The sequence below is a fragment of the Protopterus annectens genome, chromosome 3.part1 (genome assembly GCF_019279795.1).
Source record: "Protopterus annectens isolate FY-2018-M chromosome 3.part1, PAN1.0, whole genome shotgun sequence".
NCBI lineage: Eukaryota > Metazoa > Chordata > Ceratodontiformes > Protopteridae > Protopterus > Protopterus annectens.
In genome coordinates, this window is record NC_056732.1 from 1,108,280,932 (window position 1) to 1,108,295,914 (window position 14,983).

General features: G+C 42.3%; 1 protein-coding gene across 10 annotated transcripts in view; it reads right to left on the reverse strand.

Moving 5' to 3' along the window:
• PTK2 (protein tyrosine kinase 2) overlaps positions 1-14,983 on the reverse strand; it is a 4,250,095-nt gene that overhangs the window by 2,385,926 nt on the left and 1,849,186 nt on the right. For all 10 annotated transcript variants that reach the window (XM_044067250.1, XM_044067257.1, XM_044067247.1 and 7 more), the window contains one exon: positions 11,303-11,365. In XM_044067250.1, the coding sequence (XP_043923185.1) occupies positions 11,303-11,365 (63 nt within the window). The remainder of the gene's footprint in view (positions 1-11,302; positions 11,366-14,983) is intronic.

A 14,983-nucleotide genomic window follows, 5' to 3' on the forward strand; every position in this document is an offset into this window, starting at 1 on the left:
TGAGAGCAGGGGCAGAGGGGGAAAGACATAAATTGAGAGGTATTCCCATGTAAAAAATAGGGCATCCACTTTCCACACTTGGCTGTGGGGATTTCTGGTGCAAAATTTGCTCACTTGATGGTTTTGGGGGGGGGGGCAAAGAGGTCCACCTCTGGAGTCCCCCACCTGCAGATTAGAAGTTTGAATGAGTTGGGTTCCAGCTTCCACTCATGTGGGTCCAGTAGATTTCTGCCTAAGTCATCTGCCAGTGAATTTTGCTTGCCTGGCAGGAATTGAGCTTGTAGATGCACTTGGTTGATCAAGGCTGTGTTCCACAGGGCCATGGCTAACCTACAGAGTGGGTAGGAATCAGTTCCCCCCTGATTGTTTATGTACCACATAACTGTGGTGTTGTCTGTCTTTCTCAGTAGTCCTGGAAGGATAAGGTATTTAAAGGCTGTCAGAGCATTCTGTACAGCTAACATTTCTTTCTGATTGACATGCAGGGGAATTTGTCCTGGGCTCCATTTGCCTTGAATGCATTTGCCTGCCATGTGAGTCCCCCACGGATAGTCTGATGCGTCTGTTGTCAGGGTGTGGGCGGCGAAGGGTTGAGTGAAAGTAAGTCCTTTGTTGTAGTTGCATGCCTCTGCCCACCAAAGGAACTCTGCCCTTAGACAAGGAATGATAGGGATCAGTGTTTCCAGGTCCTGAAAATGTTGACACCAGAGACTTTTTAAGTACCACTGAAGTTTCCTCATATGCAGTCTTGCATATGGAATTAGTAGAATGCATGAGGCCATGAACCCTAGGGCTTGCAATATTTCTCTTGCAGATAGCTGGGTTTTGGTGACCATTAGTTTGAAGTAGTTTGTCAAATAAACCTGTTTTTCTGGTGTTAGCATTGTCATCTGGGAAGTTGCGTTCAAGCTTGTTCCCATGAAAACAATCTTTTTGCTGGGCACCAGTTGTGATTTTTTTTCATTGATGGTGTACCCCAGAGAAGTCAGAAGTATCTTTACAAATGCCAGGTGCTGAAGTAGCAATTCCTGTCTGCCTGAATCAGGCAATCGTCCAAGTATGGATAGATTTGAATATTTATCTGCCTGCAGTGTGCAATGGCTGGAGCCAGGCATTTTGTGAATACCCTGGGCGCAGTAAATAAGCCAAAGGGAAGTGCAGAGAACTGATAGTGCATAGAGTCTGCCCAGAAACATAGATATTTCCTGCAAGATTCTCTTATGGGGATGTGCAGATAAGCTTCTTTTAGGTCTAGGGTGACTAGCCAGGCATCCTTGGCTAGCATAGGAAGAAGCTGTTGCAGAGTCAGCATTTTGAATTTTGGGACTACCAAGGAGGTGTTGAGAATTGACAGATCTAGCAATAGGGCGCCAAGAGCCCTCTTTTCTGGGCACCAGGAACAGTCTGGAGTAGATACCCTGTCCCCTTTGCTCTATTGGCACAGGTTGAATAGTCCTGATACTGAGAAGAGAAAGTACTTGCTTTTGAGCCTCTGCCCACTGGTTTGGAGGAGGGTCTGGCAACCTGCTTGGGGTTGGCAGTGAGTGGAAGTGGAATCTGTATCCCTGGGATACAATGTTTAGGACCCATCGGTCCTGGGTAATGGACATCCAGTTTTTTGCATGCAGGGCGAGTTTTCCTCCTACGGGTGCAAGTACTTGGGCCTTGCTGGGAAGCAAGACAGACAAGTCATTGTGAACTTTTTCCATAAGGGGGTGGCTTACCACTCCCTGTTTTAGAGGGGGGAGCACTCCATTGTTTAGATCTCTGCATACCCTGAGACTGTAGTCTTGGTGGCCTGTTGCCCCTGGGTTTGGACTGAGAATGCCTGGGAGGGACTGGAAAGGACCAGTTTTTAGAAGGCCAATGCCTACTGAATCTAGGTGGCTGCACCTGTAAGAAATCTTTAACAGTTTGCATAGATTTAGCTTTTTCCTCCATCTTTTTAAGAACTTCTTCTGCTTTTGCGCCAAACAAACTTTCCTGGTTTAATGGAGTATCTAGTAATTTTGCTTTGACATGGTCTGGCAAGATTTGCTCCTTCAGCCAAGCATGCCTTCTCAGTACAGGCCCAGTGACAGCAGCACTGCAAGATGCTTCTAAGGCATCAAAACCACACTGCAAAGTATGTTTACTAACTTGGTTTGCAGAGTGCATTAACTCTTGTAATTCTTTTTCTGAACAATCTGGAAGCAACAATATTTTTTGTTTAATTAGTTCCATAATATGCTGCTGGTACTTCAACATGTGAATCTGGCAATTGAAAGCCCTGATGGCAAGAGTTGCAGAGGTATATACCTTCTTACCCCATCTGTCTAAAGCTCTAGAATTCCTGTCCGATGGGGTAGGGTTTTTGGCTGTAGTAGCCTTAATGCCTTTAGGTCCCTGGGAAATAGTCTCTGGATCCACAGTGGGATTCTTAAAGAGAAATTTGTGAGTGTCAGGTACTCTGTAGTATCTGTCAGACTTTCTAGGAGCTGGTGGTTAAGCATCAGGAGTAAGACTGGATTCCATGAAGACATCATCTACAATGTCCAGGACAGGGGATATTAGCTAGAGGCCTGTGCTGCGGCAAGTCTAAAAATTCTCTGAGTCTCTTTTTGGACTGAGGGTAGTCCTGACATTCCCAGTGGAAATACTCTCAAAGTATGCAAGATTTCACCAAAAGAAAAGTCCTCTGGAGGGGAGGCAGAGGGTATGGAATCCTCCGCATCTGAATCCTCATAGGTAGATAAGGGTACATTCCTGGTAATCAGATGTATCAGAGTCATCGGATTCATAGTCTGTAGAATCAGAAGAAAATACAATTCTTTGTCTTTTAGAGGGGGAAGACTGGCTTCCCCTAATTAAAGTTATAAGGTCTTCAGCCATTCTAAGCATTTGTTTCTGTGGCAAGGGGGCTTGAGCATGTGCTTTGGTAGTTGATTTTCTAGGCGTAGTGCAAACTCTGGGCCTGAGAAGGTTGGTAGTTTTAGTTAAAAATGAAGCTGTCAGTTTAATGTGAACATCAGAAGGTTGGAATACACCCTCAGAAGCCTGTGCCTGCACGACGACTCCGGACCCATCCAAGGTAGAGACATCCGCGGGTTCCATAGTCGAAGAAGCATCTCGCTGCATACCGGACTCCGAATGGGTCTCAGCAGAGGCCTGCAAATCTGCAGAAGTGGGTATCAGGGGCTTCAAAAGCACGTCACTGAGTATCAGTGGACTGGCGACTAGCTTAATGGAAGGACAGTCGGCAGTTTTGGACCTATGCAGTCTGTCCCTGTCTTTATCCTTACGTTTTTCGGAAGATCGGTAGTTGGATGGCTTATCGAAGCCATTTCGGAATACGGAGAATGACAGCAAAAGAATTTAGCGACAAAGATAGCCCGACAATTAATAGTTTGGGTGTTAAACAAGGCACAAAACCTACAGTGAGGAACGTTGTGGTCTGGGCCTAAACAGACACAGTAAGAATGAAAATCTCTGTGAGGTATTTGCTTTCCACAGGCAAGACAATTGTTAACTTTTTCTGACATCGGTTAAAGCAAGAAAAAAGGATCCCCAACGGGGTAATTAGCTTTAGAAGACTTCAGATCTGAAACTCGAAAAATGAAAATTTCAGATAGCGGCCCACCAGCCCTTGCGAACTGCTTCTGCTTCGGGCTCCCACGCGGCAAGAAAAGCTGATGTAATGGCATCGGCTACATGTTTTATACCCCAGACGACCTGACGTCATGGAAGAGGTGATAGCATCAGACGCAGAAATCACAAGATTCTGGTATTCGGGCCGATTGAGGGCTACCTGCAGCTAGATAACCCAAGTGTGATGACCGCAACAGTGAAACACGATGAACATCAGGGTGGTGCAATAATCTTGGGATGCACAGCCCAAAATGGGATCAAAGTTCATTCCTCCCTTCCTTCTTGGTGCCTTACTGTGACTGAGGACCAATTTAGGCTTCAGCCCTTACTAATATGGTCTCATTACCTGAAGGACAGGTGAGGTCCAACTGACACCAGACTTATCCAAAGGTGTTTCAAGTCTTGACCTGGCCTTTAAGTGCTTACTTCTATGACAATGTTCTAACATACATCTGGAAACTTGAGAAGGACCCTCCTTCCCTTTTCCACATAAAACCTATCTCTGCAAAGAGAGTTGGCAAATTTTTCAGCGTTTAATATTAAACAGATGAATTTAACTTCTGAAAATTCTGGCAGTTCTCAACATCATGTTCTGTCCCAAGGTTGTACAGGCAATATTAGTGCAGGGTTGGGCTGGAAATTTGACAGCCACTTATAATGCTTAGGGATCAAATGCAGGACTTCAGCTAACACCAAAGACAGAGATCCAAAGTGAATGTGTGTTAAAAAAAATGACTGGCTCTCGATGTGAGCATGCCTGTGTATTTGGCATGCAATGTCATGCTGTGCATCAGCCAGGTGGGTAGCAATCTCTGAACACATGATATTGTTGAAAAAACAAACAAACAAAAAAAAAAATGCAAGTTCCAAATGGCAAAGAAGTGTTACCCTACCTCGGACCTATGAAAGAGGGGCCTCAGACCAGGGAAGACCGCTACTATTTTTTTGGATCACATCATGGATATAGCAGCCATCACAAATGTCAAATCCAAGCCAATTTTTTTAAACCTGGAAGCTCTATCTCATTCATAACCCTGAACAGAAAAAGTGGGTAATGAAGAATGAATGAATGGACGGAGATTTTACCTCTGCTTCAACAGGATCACCTCTGATGTAAACAAACACAGAAAAAGAAGGATCAAGACAGAGTATGCAGAAAATAAACACCAACAATACTGACAACCTCCAAAGTAAAAAAAAGTCTGCCACTCGTTTGCTGGAGGTATCCACTCATCTTTGGTCATTTTTGACATTTTGAAGAAAGCTACATCATAAGTCATTGCTTAAGCCTGGAAATTTGACAGTCGCATTCAGTTCTTAGATATGTATATACTGGACTTCAGCTATAATAGCAAAGATGGAGATCCAATGTGAATGTGTGTTAAAAAACTGATTGTAGCTTTGGTCTGTCATAAATCAGGCCAAATTGACTTTTTTTTTTTTTCCTTTAGCCTGAAGGAAGGTGTCACTCTAAGTCAAACTTGTTCTTCAGCCAGGGCTGTTAACAACAGGGTACTAAAACTCTTCAAATACATATTCTTAAAACCACCAGAGAAACAAGTATGTATTTAAAGGGACAACTCCATTAATTCAACATACATAGATGCATTTTTAAACTCAGTCTATTTGTTCAGACCATCTCAAGAATGTTACTGCTTTGATTTTTATAATTCCACTTAAAACTATAATTTTGCAGCCTCAGAGGTGGAAACTGATGTACGTTTTAAAACTGAATTCAAAAGAAGACAATCATCTTCACTCCTTTTACATGTCTGAACAGTACGGTCAATATCTGTGGCAAAAAAAACGAAAACCAGCAAAGTTAATGGTCACAAGTTGGTAGCTGCTAGCAGTTTTGTTGGTTTTATTGTCTTTACTCATGATTTTAATGTATGCCAATTTCTTCTTAACTTTGCACAAACTTGACCTCTGCTACTTCTACCATGCAAGTAAAAAAAAAAAAAAAAAGTTATGCATTTACCATAATGATCGATCTGTGTTGTCTGCCTCCATCCTTCCTCAATGAATGGTTGTTTGGATCCAAACTGGATATGACTTCAGCCACTCAAGCTTTGGATTAGGTGCTCAGGCCCCTCCCCTTACCCATAATCCTCCTGTAAAGAATAAGTTACCTCAGATCAAGTTTGCCAACAATACTACAAAAAGGAAGATGTCTCCATGTGTAACAATAACTATAAAGGACAAGGTAGAAAGAAACCAGCTGTTGTACATAGGCCATGAAGAATACATGTAAGCAAGCCAAGATAGATCAGAATGTTCACTGAAAAACATATAAAAAAGGATGGGGGAAGGAGGGAGGGAAGGTGAGGAAGGACAGAAGCAAACACAGAGCTATCATTATGGTAAGTACATAACCTTTGTATCTGTCTCTTTATGAAGGTAATGTGTGGAACTCTGAAATTCTCCTGGCAGAGGTGATGGCCACCAAGAATAAAGTTTTACAAGAGAAAAAATTCAAATCAACTTTGGCCTCAGGTTTAAAAGTGGGGCCAGACAAAGGCTGCAAAAAATGGTAATGTCCCAAGGAGGTACTGGTTCTCTGAGTGGGGAGCAAAGAAGAAAGGTATCTCTGAGAAAAGCTTTGAATAGTCTGAGGGATGCAATGGAGATGTCATCTTCCCCAGTATGAAAAGATACAGCAGCAAGCTACACCGTAATAGTGGAGTAACTGGCTCCATCATGAAAAACAGATGCTAGAAAATCCAGAACAGCTGAGAGGGGTGCTGAGTTTTTGTTTGGGGCAAGATGGAGAACCTTTTCCATTTACTTTTGTACATCTTCCTAGTAGAGGGTATCTGAGAAGAGGTCAAAATGTGAATGACTGGAGGAGTAGAACGCCTGGACTGCCTAGCCATCATTGGAACTAAAGAAACTATGTGGTTAGCTCAAGGGATTGAATGTCCATGTAAAATGACTCAGAAAGGTGAGATAGAAGATGTGGAGCTGAGCTCAACAACCAAGGAGGATGTAGTAGATGAGGCCAGTGGAAGGGAAACCAGTCCTGTTCAAGGCCAATAAGGGGCAATGAGGATCACTGTGGCCTTTCTTTCCAGTGCCTTCTGGAGGAATTTGGATATCTAAAGGGTTGGGGGAAAACTGCATATGAGTCTGGAGGGCCAAACGTGGATTAGAGCATCCCTCAGTGACTCCCCCTCCTGGGGGATCATGACAAAGTACCTGCTATGTTTAGTGTTGTACAAGGATGCAAAAATATTGCAGCAAGGTTGACCCCCATTGACTGAAAATCTGATCTGCTACTTTTGGACAGAAAGGAGAAAACACTTGTTCAACCTATCTGCTAGAACACTGGACCTCCCCATAATGTGGGTTACTATCAGAAAGCAGTGAGAAGGCATTGCCCATTGCCAGACTCTCATGATAAACAGTAGGATCATGTTTCCTCCCTGCTCGTTGATGCACCAAACCACCAAAATGTTGTCCATTTGGATAGGTATCACACCTGAAGGGAGAGTGCCCTGGAATGCTAGGCGGTATGCTCTTCTCCAAAATACTGATGGGAAGACTGTCTACTGTCAGAGACCATGTGCCTTGGACAGTCTTTCCTAAAAAATGCCCCCCCACCCCAAGTAGGAAGCATCCGTGGTTACAGTGGCTTGAGGTGATGATAGCAAAAATGGGCATCTCTGAGAAGTAATCAGTGAATCCAGCCAAAAGTGGATGTGAGACCTGCTGATCCTCGTGAGCAACATTTGAAAGGAAATGGGTTGACATCTGAAAGACCACTGAACCGAGAGGGCCCACTAGAGAGCTCTCACGTATCTGTCCAGAGGAATCAAAGCAATCACTGCTGCCACTGAATATATGAAGTGTTAAATTAGTCTTGCTGATAGCTTCTAACATGAGGGCACCAATAAAGCATCCCTATGACCCATTGAAATCCTGGCTAGAGGAAGTTTGGCAATCTGAAATTTCGTATCCAAAAGTGCTCTGATGAATTCCAAGATCTGTATTCATGGTGATGCCCAGAGTTGAACAAAGTAGGAGCAAGGAGTCTCTGGCCTGAGCAAGTAGATCTCTGCAGAGGACAATAATGAGCCAGCCTCCAGATTAGAGAACACCCAGAACCCTTCAAGTCTGAGGTGAGCTGCATTAACTGCTATACACTTGGTGAACACCCAGGGGGCTGTGGTGAGACCAAAGGGCAGGGCTATGAACTGGAAATGACTAGCTCCCTGCCTTTGATGGGTAGAAAACCAGATTCCTACTGCAGACTTAGTCTTACCATCTTGTTTACTCCTAGAATGCATTTCCTTTACTTTTGGACTGAAGCCTGTTAATCCATCAATAGGGGTGTTGACAAATGAGGTCATGAAATGCTTCACATAATCACAAAGTTGCATCCAAGCTTATCTTCTAATGGTTATGCCAATGCCTGTTGCTCTAGAAACTCCTTCCATGGCAAAGGAAATAATATGCATCTAGACATTAGATAAGGATTAGAAAGTAGCCAGCTGTGAGTTGACAGATTTCCTCTGCTCAACAGATCCTGAGAAAGATTTGGACATTTCTTTGGTCAAATCTCTTTGGAGACACCTGACATGTGCCTAGTAGTTCTGTGCTCTGACATTAAAGATTGCTGAAGCACAGACTCACTTCCCAAATTTGTCCAATGCACGAGACTCCCTTTTAGGTAGACGGGCAATGGAATTCTCTTCTGCCAGTTCCCTTCTTGGTGGCAGTTGCCACCACCATCGAATCCACAGCTGGATCCTTGCTCCAAATAAGGATGGTCTTTCAAGAACACTAAGAATTTGACAGGCTTCCTGGGAATGGGCTTGGCTACATATGGCTCCTTCATGCCTGCTTTGAGATTAGGTTCACTATCATGTCTGTGGGAGGGACCACCCAAGAAGTAAATGAGTTGGACACAAAAGCCTCAAGGAACACTGACTCCTCTTAGGAAGGGGCTTCAGAGGACCACCACCCTTTCTGTCTCAGTAGTTCTAAAATCTCTGCAAACTTGACATTCTTGATCACTGGATCTTGTGGACCATTCCCCTTCACTGAAGTCAGAGACTCCTGTGAGGAATAAATGTGCCTACTTTTACACTTGTGCTTCCGATGCACCTCTCTGGCAAGATGTCCAGAAGATGGCTTGGAACTGATGGGGTTCCTCTACAAGAAAAGGATCAAGCTTTTTGGAAGCTGGCTTTCCTGATGGGATAAGATACACAGGCTCAGGACCAGCAGAAATCCTTAGGGAAGAGGGATGGTTCAAAGCTTGAAAAGGATGTCTGCTCTCTGGAGCGAGATCACACTTTTTCAAAAGCCTCAAAGGCCGAGCCCAAGACAGAACCACGGATCCTTATATAAGGAGCAGAGACCCTCAAAGATGACTGGTCTCGAGGAACTGTCTGATGTGCTCCAAGGCTGACAATGGAGTCGAGCTGTACAACACTGAAGCCCCAAGGTACAGGATTGGCTCTGAAGGTTTTGGCACCAGATCATCTCTCCTAGCCTCGACTGACAACTCAGCTCTGAGATTCAGTAGGATCTAAAGAATTCAGAGTCCAGTGGAACAAAGACCTTGGGAGTTGAAGATGACCATGCCTTTGGATTTGATAAAAACATTCCAATGGGGAGCTTGGATCAGACTGCTCAAATTCAGCAGGACAGACTGGAGATGGAGCAATAAGCTGATGATGAGAAGAAGTGACCAATTCCCCAGTCTTGTCAGGGGCCAGATCCAGGAGAACCCCCTTCTGGATCTGGGTCCTGAGGAATTTCCTCATCAGCCTGTCCACATTAGTCTCAAAGACTCCTAGAGGACCAAATGGAGAGGAGAGAGGTAACAGCAGAAGAAAGCCTAGACAGCCGATGGAAGGGTTTCTCTTGCAGGATAGGTGAACTCAATCATGAGACATTGGCCACAAGAAAAATTAGACTTTGGTCAGGGCATTGTACCAGATCCAATGAGGACTGGTTTCCAGTGGAAGGAATAGATCTGAAGATTCTGACAGCTTAAGACCTGAAGACAATGATGGAGAATGATCTGGTGTCCTTTTCCTTGATTGTTTTGCTTTTTCTCTCTCTCTCTCTCTTTTGTTTTATTGATTTTGACGTGTTCAGCTGGTTTCTTAAAAATAAATAAATAAATAAAAGTGAGGCAGAAGAAGAAGCAAAGGAGTGAAAAGGGGGTCCCATCTCCTAGAGTTTCTCCTCTTGACTATGGTTCTGTGTCTGAAAGCCTCATAAATGGTGCCCTTTTCATCCAAGTGTGCAGCCCCAAAACAATAGGCATACTTAGTATGTGCATCTGAATTTGCTAGCCTGTAACCGCAAGCTACACACTTTTTGAATCCAGATGGTTTTTCGTACATACTGAAAAGTTACTGAGAAGCTAGAGAGTAACCTGTCAAAAAACACAAACTGAGGTAAAGCACTTAGATGAAAAGTAAGATCGCCAGTGGTTGTCAAAGAGTAGGGAAAAGCCTTGACAACAGAAAGACTAACAACATAAGACACAGGAAAAACAAAGTTTTCTTTTTTTGGTAAAGGGAGGTCAAAAGGGGTAAGAGAAAACTCTGAAACAACAGTAAAGTCACAAGAGTTAACAAGTAAACCCAAAATATTACTTATAGCAGCGTAACCTGCCTGAGCACCAAAGGCCACGACTGTAGCAATTGAGTGCAAATGAGATCTGAGGTAAATTGTTCTTTACAGGACGATTATGGTTAAGGGGAGGAGCCTGAGCACTGTATCTGAAGCTTGTGAGTGGACGAAGTTGCTTTTAATTTGGATCTGAAAATCCATAGGTTGAGGAATGGAAAAAAGTGCAATATCTGATAACTTTTTTTATAAAACCTTAAAAAAAAGAAAAAAACTTTCAATGGTGATGCACATGCCGATGACTGAGTGAGGACACTTGTTCATCTTAAAAGGGACAGTCATACAACGTACAGAAACTGCAGTTTTGTAAAACTAAGAGGAGAACCAGTTCATTACAGAATTTACGTGAACCACAGCATTTAGCAGAGTAATTATGGCATCTACAGATGCTTGTTGTTTAAATGGCCCCCTAAAATAAGCAACCTTTTGCTTGTCTGTTTTTTTCTACTGCAAACAAAACATATTGTAGACTTACTTTTCCAGTTATCTGTAAAGTGTGGTAAAATGTACTTTAGAGAAAGATGTTACTTGGCAAATAATATGAAATCCAAAATGTGCTACGAATTGAACTGATCTCTATTTAGTTTGCCCAGAATAATGATTATATTAAGGACGTTTGTTCATTACTTCTAGTAAACTATAAACAACATAAAAGACAGCTGAATACTTGGGTATGTCCTAGTTATATCCAGATAAAATTACAAGACCGGTATAGCTTATGGGCTTAAGGCCAAGAACTGACAATGAGTTTCATCCTACAGCCTTGTTTGATTCCCTCAATCTCCACTTCTATATTGTATGCCTTCGACTAAATAACTTAATCTGTCTTCTTTGGTCACCTCTGTAAAGAGGTATTTGTGCCAAGTGGGCTTTTTCAGTTGCACAGCAGAAATGAGTTCTGACTACTCAAACAACCACAGAAGGGAAACGAAGGTGAGACTTAATACTAGTGTAAAACGATCATACCTCTATGGCATCAAAAAAATCCTAATATCAATCTTAAAATTACTACATGTATACTTACTCTAATAATTCATAGTTGGACTTCTTTTCTAATGCATTTCCCCTCATTTCCCTGTAGAATCTCCTACGAATTAAAAAAAGAAAATGAGAAACAATTAAAACAAGAACAAGCTTTTTTTATCCACCATAAATGTCATGTTGCTAAACTAATGCAATATATTGGTTCTACAAGGATCAACATATTAGTTAACAAGCTCACACAGGCAGGACCTGATGCATGTGTGCTGTGAATGTATAATAAAGTAATACAAAATTAATGCCAAAGGCTTATTCAAAGCTCAGTATCCCCTCCTTAATTTCATTCCTACTATTCTAATGCTCTCTTATAAGATATCGCTTTTCTTGCTCAATCATCTGCACCATGCTTCTAACACAAATGTTAAACTGAACTGCAATGAACCCCCAACCTTTTAGCCCAATGAAGCTGTGAAGTATCTCCAGTTTCCCCCTTAGCTAGAGGATTTCACTTCTTAAAATACTGGTCTTGACTCACTCTCCCTACAACAATATCATACATCCTGTTCCACAGGCACTTGGGCATAAAAATACTTCTTAACTTGCTGCAACACAACAGAATTCTCAACAACCTTCAAGTACTAGCCTCCTGGTGCAGAAGGATGAAGGCCTGAAATATGTCCACAGTGCTGTAAAAATCGGTGGTGGAGGGTAGAAGTGAACACCTGATGATGCCTAACCCATCTACAGGAAAGGAACTGCAGTGAAGATAATTTGTCATGGGGCATGCTGGTCCACCAACCACCACAATGACACACTGAAACAAGAAATTTGCACTTATGGGGAAGTTTGCATTCATCTGAGGGTCAGCACAGTGTATGCCTTCACATTTCCACAGAGATGGTAGAGCTAGAACAAAACCCAGCAGCTGTGTGGGTGATGGCCTCCTTTGAATGGCTGTCACCTGCTGTGGAATGAAAGACCGAACTGGGAAAATGGAAGACTGATGGTCAGTATGTATGTAGAGAACAGGGTAAAAAAAGTTAATATTTTGTATAGCTTTCTGCTGCAACAGTGGTTAAGATCTGACTGTGTGAACAGCATGTCTTGGCTTTGTCTGACCTGTATGGACAACCATTACAGCCTCTTGGAAATGCAGGGTATGATAGAAAGCAGGTCTTCCAGGGACTGGGTATGTTGACTTCTAGTGGATCTTGGGTACCATTGGAGTTTCCTCATGTTAATCCTATCTGTGGATACCATTAATACGGTACATGTCATGTACCACAGTGCCTCGAGGCATTCTCTGGCAGGGGCACTCTTCTCCTGTACTGTCTAATGGAAATACTGCATGAAGTATTCCATCTTTTTTTTTGGGGGGGTGAGACAGACACACTGGTATTGAAGTCCAAAACTGCCCTAAGGAATATTATTTTCTTCTGTCATGGTGCACTTGGTTTTGGCAGCTGGACTTTTAGTTTATTTTATATGGACAGGCTTACTGAATTAAACCACTGATAATTCTTAATTCAGTACATAGAGACCAGCCCAATATCAAGAGTCACAGAAAATTTTTGCTTATGAACCACAATCAAGAAGCCAGTCTTTATTCAAGCTAACACAAGTTTGTAACTATGGGAGCATTTTAACTATCTTCTCTCCTTTCTCTTAAATATCATGTGTATTAGATTTAACTTACATGAGGATACTTGATCTTTTTAAGGGCCTGTTGCTGCTACAGTTTCCATTCATTTCTGTGTGATTTACTCCTTTTCCCAACATGCCAATTCAGTTCTGATTGCTTATTATTATTTATGACTATTAGTACTTGATTATTTTCAGCTTCTCTTAATACTTCCATTTCCTTGTTTTAGCTTTTTTTTAAATTAAAAGGATTAATTAAGTTAGGGCCTTTTTATGTATGCATTATGGCTTTTAAAGATTCTGTATACAATTAAAGTCAAAAATATTTTTCTTGCTGAGTCCACTCTAGGACCTTCCTTATTAAATCCTGAATCTCATCATTAAACTGGGTTAGACATTGCCAAAAAACATGCTTTCAACCCCCCTTCACATTCAAATGACATCTCCAGCATTCCCAATTTGCTTCAGGGAAAATTTTATGGAGCCTTACTGGTGTGTAGACATATTTGTGTAGGCACTTCCAAGCAAAGATCCTAAACCTTCTCAGGTTCATAAACTGTTGGGGTTCCATACATATCCCTATCCATTGCACTTCGGAGATGAGCTGTTGGAGTACTCTTTGCCCATCTTTCATTTGTTTAGCTACTGCTTTTTTGTTGCCCCCTACCAGGGCTCTATAGATTCTACTACCAAAGCCTACTGTTACTATGAGGTACGCCAAACATCACACTTATGTTCCTTGCATAGTGTAGAGAGCATAAAGATAACGTCTGGATATACCATCCTTAGAACTGATTACCCCAGTAGGAACACCAGTCCAAGGAAAACCAAGAGGTAACTAGTACATTCAGGAAGGAAAAAAAGACAAGGGGGAGGAGGGAGGGAGTGAATACTGCAACAGTGAAGGAAAGAGGATCTACTGTTATGGTAAGATTTTACACAACTGTACTATGTCATTCAATTTCCTGTTGCAGTATTCTTTATGCTTGGGAGAGTGCCAAAGCTCAGAAAGAAACTTGGGAACAGTAGAGCCATCTATGAAGCCACAAAAGATTACCCTAACAAAAGCAGCTCTAGTGCTGGAGATTCCATCCAACTTGCACTGCTTGGAAAAATTATGGCCAAGTCCAGGCAGCTGCTTCAAGAATAGAATTAGTATTGAACCCCTAAAAATGCACCATAAGTAACAGCTCTAGGTGAATGAAACTTTACAGAAGAAGGAAGGCTCTTACCATGAAAAATATAACAAAACAATAGTGCTTGAGATCTAAGAAGAAATAGTTTGGTTGTATACAGCTATCCTAGGGACCTAGGAGGAAAGGAAACAACTGATCAGATTTTGTAACAGACTTGGTCTTATCCAAATAAAATCTGAGTTGTCTATGCACATTGAAAGTATGCAACACCCTTTCACTGGCAGATTGTGGTGAGGGGAAAAAAGCAGGCAAATGAATTGACTGTTTAAGTGATAAATCATTAACCACCTTAGGCATAAAAAAAGGATTAGTATGCAAGGACACCCTGTCCTTAAATACCAAAAAGGAGGATAAGCCATAAGGGACTGAAGCTCAGACACCATCTGGCAGAAGTAAGGGCCAACAAAAGAATAGTCTTCCAGGAACAATGTTGCAAGGAAGCTGAAGCAGCAAGCTCAAAAGGAGCATGAGTCAATTTCTCCAAAACAAAATTAAGATCCCAGGGGGTAGGAGGAACAGGCTTTCCTGGGTTCCTCAAATCTAGAAGCTGAAGGAAAAAAGGCAGACAAGTAGAGACAGCTGACAAGTGGGCCTTAATAGAAGAATAGGCCAAGCCAGCATTGAGCAACTCACACAAGTGAGAGAGAACCAAAGGAATATCCACAGTAAGTGGGTCCAGGAAACAAGAGACGCACCAGATAGAAAACCTCTTCCATTTGGATAAGTAGGATTTCCTAGTGTTAGGTTTCCTGGCATTCTGCAGAATGCTCAGCACATCCTCAAAACAAATATCTGTGTGGAATCAAAATCCTATCACCCACAGTGTCAGTTGAAGAGTGGATACGTGGGGGTGGATGAGAGATCCCTTGCCTTGTGGGAGTAGATCC